Source organism: Lactuca virosa, chromosome 2, assembly GCF_052849685.1.
Source record: "Lactuca virosa cultivar CGN04683 chromosome 2, Lactuca_virosa_CGN04683_v6, whole genome shotgun sequence".
NCBI classification, from domain to species: Eukaryota; Viridiplantae; Streptophyta; class Magnoliopsida; order Asterales; family Asteraceae; genus Lactuca; species Lactuca virosa.
In genome coordinates this window covers 205,296,067-205,303,756 of record NC_136427.1, presented here as the reverse complement: position 1 = coordinate 205,303,756, position 7,690 = coordinate 205,296,067, and the positions used below count along the sequence as shown (strand labels likewise).

The following is a 7,690-nucleotide window of genomic DNA, read 5'->3' as shown; positions in this document are numbered from 1 at the left end:
AATTCAAGATTAAAACTAATTAAGTAACATGACTTTATATTAATATATTATAACTTATAATATATTAATAAATCGTAAGTATACAACTCTCATAAAATTATCCATAACTAGTTTGGGTGAAGTGCAACCCAAATGGACCATGCCGGGTCGGGTCAAGTATATATCAAATAAGTTATGGACTTAGACATCTTATCCAACATAAACTACTCCAGAATCTTATGATGGTAGATCTTAGTGTTTCTGAGGTCCCTTGTGTATGAAAATGGTATCTTTATGGGTTTAACTCAACCATGCAAGGGTTGATGTTCATTTCATGGGGTTAGAATGTTAAAATTGGGTATTGGGGCTTATTATGCCATGCATGAGCTTAAAGCTTCCGACTTTATGGATTAAGACCTTGTTTTGGAGTAGATCTGAAGTTTGGACAATAGGGTCTTGAGGAATTAAGCCATCTATATAAGGAATGGTTCACAGACCGGTACGTTGGGCCTACTTCTAAGTACGTTGTGTGTATTAGGATCGAACCTCGTGTCCTGATCGGCATGAGTACGCATGGTGTACGAGTCCGTTACGCTCAACGTACTCCTAACAATGGATTTAGAAGGTTTTGGGCCATTTTGGGTTTCAGGTTCTTTTGGGTTTGGGCCACGGTTATTTGAGCCGATGAAGGAAAAGCGTAAAATGGTCTTTTACCCTAGGATTCGGGTTTAATGAATTAGATTCCCGATTATGGTTTATTACCTAATTATTAATTGGCGTATTATTTGATTGATTAGTGTGGGGATTCTCTGGTTCAACAACCCGAGCATCTATTTGTTTATCAGTGGATCGAGGTGATTTTTCTTGCTATACTGTAATACACTAGGGTTGTATGCGCTTCCTGTCTTTGTGACTCTTTTTTTATGCATGTATGCCTATTTTCTATATGTATGTGGGGTGAAATAGACCTGAGGGTGAAATAGACCCGTACGGTTGAAAAATACCGATTTAGTTGAAATAGACTTGTGGGTGAAATAGACCCGATATAGCCTTGAGCTGACATTTGAGTTAAAATATACTCGGGGGTGAAATAGACCCGGTACAGCCTTGAGTTAACGTATATGTATGGTATGCAGGATTTTGCGGAACTCACTGAGCTTTGTGCTTATGGTTTCGGTTTATGTTTCAGGTATTTCCAGTTCGAAGGGGAGGAGCTTGGGATGATCACATCGCACACACCATAATTTTCCTCCTTATTTGGTCCTGGTGTATTTTTTGATGATTATTGACATACTCTGATTTCCCTTATGATTTTTATAAACATGTTTGGCTGATGGTTTTGTTAATACAATTATAAAATTTTCGCTTATAAATTTTTGGGATGTTACGGTTCCACCGGTTGATGAAGCATATTATTATGTCTTTGGCAAGCATCACACTTTTGAGCGTGTAAGAAGGCATCTCTCTTCATGCTTATAAATTTTTGGGATGTTACGGTTCCACCAGTTGATGAAGCATATTATTATGTCTTTGGCAAGCATCACACTTTTGAGCGTGTAAGAAGGCATCTCTCTTCATGGTTGACTAGTAGTATCCTGCTCTTAATACTTTGAAACATAAAGATTTGCCCCCAATGTGGTTATCGCAATCTCCTTCATGTATGTCCTTTAGGACTTCTATAGCTTCATGGTTTTCCAAGCATCTTAAGTATTGACATGCCATGGGTTTTCTATATAGCTTTCCTTGGAACATTACAAATCTCGAGACCCTCATCTTGAATGTTCTATAGTTTTTCTCTTCTTTTGGAATCGTGCCATTTTGGAGATATTCTACAATTGGGTGGATCCAGGATCTTGAACTTTGTTGAGGATCCTAAATATTAGAATCCTGGAGAGGGAATTAAGGCCCAGGATCTCTGATTGATGCTATGTTGATCATTTGATCATGTTCGTTGGTATCATCTGACCTCCTGGAGGGATCTTCTATCGTCGGAATTAGTATATGGATTATTGGGATCCTAGTAGCTGGTGGGATCTTGAGGGAAGATCCTAAGTTGGCTAATGCGTCTGCCTCATCGTTATCCCCTCTAGGAGCTTGATTCAAACTAAAGCTTCAAATTCAGAGGTTAATTTTTTAAGAATTTGGAAATATAGTGCTAGTCTTTTTCCTTTAACTACATATGATCCATTAAAGTGGTTAGTTATTAACAACGAATCAACATATACCTGAAGATCCTTGATTTGAAGATCCTTGATCTGAAGATCCTTGTCCAGCTGTAGCCCCATGATCAATGCTTCATACTTTTTCTTCGTTGTTAGTTGCATTGAATTCACAACTAATTTCCTGGGGTAGGATGTCCCCCTGTGGTGATTTTAGTATGATCCCTAGGCCAGATCCCTTTTGGGTTGATGTTCCATATGTGAAGAGAGTTCATTTTCCTTGATCTTCTTCTTCTATAAGTTGTCAAGTTTCTAGTTCTACTTCTGGCTATAGATCATCACTAAATTCAGCCACAAAGTCTGCTACTTGTGAATTTATCGCCGATCTTGGTTCATACTTGATGTCTTAAGTGTTTAGCTTCAGAGACTATTTTTCCATCCTTCCTGACATCTCATGTTTTCTCAGAAAATTCTTAATAGGATAGTTAGTTTGAACATGTATAGTATGAGTTTCGAAGTAATGTCTTAGTTTTTTAGAAGCTATAACTAGTGCAAGTATTAGTTTTTCAAGATGACAATACCTGGTTTCCGGGTCCAGTAGACTTTTACTTACATAATAAATTGGATGTTGATCTCCATTAAGGTCCTTGGACAAGACTGCACTTATAACACTGGAGGATATTAAAAGATGGAGAAGGATTGGCTCCCCCATCTAATGGGTTTACCAATAAGGGTGCTGAACTTAAATAGTTTTTATGTTCTTGGAATGTATCCTCATGTTCTTTGGTCCATTGGAATCTCTTGTTTTTCTTAAAGGTATCATAGAATGGTTTGCATCTTTCTGAGGAACTTGAGATGAACCTATTCAGGGTTGCTACTCTTCCTGTTAGTCTTTGTATATGTATTTGGGGATTTCAGATTAATGATGGCCTTGATTTACTCCGGGCTTGCTTCTATTCCTCTCTTGGTGACCATGTATCTAAGAAACTTTCATGTCTTCATTCCAAAGTGGCATTTGGAAGGGTTTGGCTTCATGTAGTATTCATCCAAAATGCTGAAGGCTCTTTGAAGATCCTTGAGTTGATCTTCAGCTTTCTTGGATTTGACCACCATATCATCAATATAGACTTCCATGGTGTCCCCCATTTTTTCCTTGAACATTCGATTCACTAGCATTTGGTATGTTGCTCCTGCATTTGTAAGACCAAAAGGCATGGAAATATAGAAATATATACTTGTAGGAGTTATGAAGGCAATATCCTCTTGATCGGATGGTTCCATCTGGATTTGTTGGAATCCTACTGAAGTGTTCATGAATGTTAGTAGCTCATGCCCTGCCATGGCATCAATCATCGAGTCTATGTGTGGTAATGGAAAGGATCCTTATGATATGTCTTGTTGAGATCTGTGTAATCCATTCATACTCTCCATTTTCCATTCTTCTTTTGGACTACCACCACGTTCGTTAGCCATCTTGGGAACGTTACTTATTTGATCATCCCTGTCATATCCTCATGCTTCCAAAAAAAGGTCTTGCTTCTGTCTTTGAAGAAATTTATTAGTTCTTACTCGATTTGTTCTGGTCTTGAGGATCCTATGAGGACTTTGGCTTCAGGATCCTCGGGGCATATGGGAACTTCCTTTACATCATGCTCTTTTGCTTCTAGTACACCCCATCCTCCTGCTGTAATTTTTATGCCTGTCATAGTACTGTGGAAGATTTCATCAAGGTCTTGTAGCATTCTGTAACACCCCGTTATTTTCTTCTTGTAAAGTCAACCTTAGTCAATCAAAGTCAAACTTTAGTCAACTAAAATCAACTTAAATCTTATTCTATCTTAAATGGGTTAGATTAATATTTTATAATTGTTTACACCTTGTATTCAAGTTGTTATATGTTTAAGAGGAGAAAGCTTGAAGTCCGAAGACCATTCTTTCTTTCCCTTCGGACAACAGCCTCGCAACCGAGAACAAACAGGCTTCGGCCGTGAACGAGGACCGTAAACCCTCGGACCGTGAATGCGTTAGCATATATATATATATATATATATATATATATATATATATATATATATATATATATATATATATATATATATGAGTGTTACCCATTTTCTCCTCATTTCTCATCTTCCAACCGTGAATTCTCCCATTCTCTCTCAAGTATCATCCACAAAAGGGTCTCCTTTCATCTCAAAAACGTAAGTATCACACCCATTTCTTGTTATTCCTTGGAAACCACTTGCTTTCACCTATTGATCATTCACTTTTCATTAAAGTATTCAAGATCTTCAAAAAGTTCTGGCCGTGAACCCTTCATACATTCATCAATTGAGCCATGAACACTTAAAGTGTTCTTCATGTTCTTGGGCCGTGAACCACTCATAGGGCCGTGAACCCTTCTCTCTTGGCCGTGAACTCCATTTCAGCCTCCTAATTTGCTTCTAACACTCCTTTGGTGAGTTATTCTTTCATCCTAGGCTGTTTGCTAAACACCTTTGTGGTTAGATTCATTAATTTCATGCCTATATATATCATTATATGTCATTTAGGACTCGTTTGTGCTTCGGGACTTCACTCATGAAACTGATCATCCTATATTATATCTTCAATTGAATCACCAACATAAGGTGAGTTCATACCCCTATAATCTACCTTTTTAAATGATTTTAAATGCTTTTTAGGGGGGGGGGGGGGAATACAAGTAAAAAACAAGAAATCTTGTGTTTATAAATGTAATTTTACTTATTTCGTTATCTTGCCATCGAAATGAATGAGAACATGAAATTTGTTAAAATCATGGAAATGAACTTAAAAACTATAAACAATAATAGATATAGTTTATGGAACAAATGACTCTTTTTACAAAATTACTTGTTATATAAAAATAGGTTTTTATTACTTTATGTAACTAATTAATACAGGATTGTGAACCACTCGATGTACCACTCATGGTACCCGTTAGAATCTTAATTATAACCAGAGTCTCCTTGCGGGAAAGCGTGAGTTGGTGTATAGATCTATACGGGACTAACTTTATATTAGTATGGTTATAATGAATATTCACAATAGTATTAACTAATTATTTACATAAAGATATACTTTTCCTAAACTTTCCCAAGGAATATTAACTATATGATACTTAGTATACACAATAGGGTCAGATAAAATTGAAATCAGGTAGACAGTGGAATGTGTGACTTCCGCCTCATTTCCTGTTCCTTGTTTGGTTGTGGTCTTAGGGTAAATTCACCCATTAAACTGTCTATTCGATCTTGGTATTATACAACTCGTGTGTACTAAGTGATCATAGGAGGGTGATATCGTCACATCGAGGTTTCAGGGTAATTACATGTTCAGATAGAGTTACTGATAAACAAAACTAGGTATCATTAAGCTAGGTATGGTAATTATACTTGTGCTTCTCAGTCTTTGAGCGTTTAAGACTACAAATCGATTTTATAGAAAATATAGGATTTTCTATGGTTTACATAATTATTTTGGAAGATAAACAGTTTTCGATAGAACTTTCTGAAAACAATAATATTTATCACCAAAAACAATGTTTCACAATAGAGTTAGTGAAACTAAAAACTTATTTACAAAAGGTTTAATACTTATTATTAAACTAGTATTACATAAAGGACCTTTAATGGTTAATTCTATAATTCCTTAGTTTATACATTCGAATTATATATAAATAATATCCGATAGGCAGTGGAATGTGTGACTTTCGCCTCATTTCATGTTCCTTGTTTGGTTGTGGGCTTAGGACAGATTCACACATTCAATTATCTGTTCGATATTTGGTTATATGTAGTTAGTATAAACTAAGTGATTATAGAAGGAACTATTGTGGTTACCATTTTACAGAGATTCGTTAATGTTAATTATGTAATTACTTGATGAATACATTAGTATTATATAATATAAAGATCCGGTAGACGGTGTCCGCCTCATTTCCTGTTCCTTGTTTGGTTGTAGGCTTAGGGCAGATTCATACATTCAACTATCTAATCGATCTGTATTATATATAATTAGTATTCACCGAATGATTACTGAAGAATTAACTACAGTCATTTTACTTATTAAGAAAATATAGGATTTTCTTAAGGGAAGTTTTCAATATAAATGATCATTAAACTTAATGTTAAAAGTACTTAGTAAATATGTCAGGGTTACATGCATGAGGATCCGACAGATAGTGGGATGTGTGGATTCCGCCTCATTTCCTGTTCCTTGTTTGGTTGTGGGCTTGGGGCAGAACCACACAGTCTACTGTTTGTTCGATCTGAATGTATATGACTTGTATTCACTGAGTACTCGTAGAAGGAACAATCATGAGTCGTTTTACTTATCATATATCATCAGAAAATAAAGGATTTTCTGGAGGAACTGGCGAACTTTATCAAAAGAATAAAGGATATACTTTCTATTAAAAAAAATACTTATGAACTCACCAACTTTAATGTTGACACATGTTCAAACCACTTGTATTCTCAGGGTCGTTAGTAGACAGGTACTCTCTCCCAGGTGTTGCGAAGATGGAGCTTTACGTCTTAACTTTTGTTATACTTTTTATGTATTTCAAGTAATGTTTTGAACATAATGTAAATATTATATTATTAATACGATGGTTGTTGTTACTTTGATTACTATGATGCATGTGTTGTGATACTTAACATGAAGTCATCCACCCCCGAACGTTTCCGCCGTTCCGGTTTGGGGTGTGACACATTCCTTAGATTCTTGTTGATCGCATGTGTTCTTCACTGTCCCCCAAGGAGTGGGCATCTTTACACATTGGTCGTACGTCAATGGTACATCTTTCTTTTCGTGGATCCATGGTACACCTAGTATAATATTCTAGGAAGATAATGTATCAACTACACAAAAGTGTTGTATAGGATTTACCCCCTCGATATACATCGGTAACTTCATCTCCCCGAATGTATGCTTTGTTTCACCGATGAATCCTATTAGTACTGAGGATCTCTTGATTATCTAGGATTCTGGGATGTTCATCCTGGTCATAGCATCTAAGAGTATGATATTCACTTAGGATCCTTCATCCACCATGATCCTTCTGACAAAGTAATTGGTGATGTAGAGAGTTATCACCAATCCATCATGGTGAGGATCCTGGATATTTTATCTATCTTATTCATCGAAGGTGATTTCTTTTTCACGTGTTATCGATGTGTTCTTCTGGGGTCTTTCTTCTTTCTCCGCCTTGGGCACCTTAGCGTGTGTTTTTGCTGTAGAGTATGAAGTTCCATAAATGTCAGAACCCCCATAAATAATGTTAATTACCTTGTCGTCTGAAGAAGTGGATCCTAGTTTTTCTAGGATTTTCGCAGGATCTAGCTCCTTTTCTTTGGATCTTTCTTTCCTTCTTCCTAGGATCTCTTCAAGGTATCATTTGCTCAGGAGATAGCTAAATTCCTTCCTGAGGGCTATATAATCTTCAGTGATGTGGCTGAAGTCTTCATGGTATGCACACCACTTAGACTTATCCTTCTAGCCGATGAAATTTTCTCCTTTCTTTGGCC

At 36.4% G+C, this 7,690-nt stretch overlaps 1 protein-coding gene across 1 annotated transcript; it reads right to left on the bottom strand.

Annotated features, from left to right (window-relative positions):
• Nucleotides 1–3,128: 3,128 nt before the first annotated feature.
• LOC145158164 (uncharacterized) lies at nucleotides 3,129–3,479 on the bottom strand. The gene is made up of 2 exons (XM_079077096.1): nucleotides 3,374–3,479; nucleotides 3,129–3,328 (listed from the first exon to the last, which is right to left on the bottom strand). The coding sequence occupies exons 1-2, from the start codon at nucleotides 3,477–3,479 to the stop codon at nucleotides 3,129–3,131; spliced, it is 306 nt and encodes a 101-aa protein (XP_078933222.1).
• Nucleotides 3,480–7,690: the final 4,211 nt, after the last annotated feature.

Bases quoted from the DNA above. Each gene is read 5' to 3' on its own strand.
- LOC145158164 (XM_079077096.1), bottom strand. From the start codon at position 3,479: ATGGCAGGGCATGAGCTACTAACATTCATGAACACTTCAGTAGGATTC. The intron at 3,329-3,373 runs GTATATATTTCT...TTACAAATGCAG, and splicing joins TGCCTTCATAACTCCTACAA to GAGCAACATACCAAATGCTA.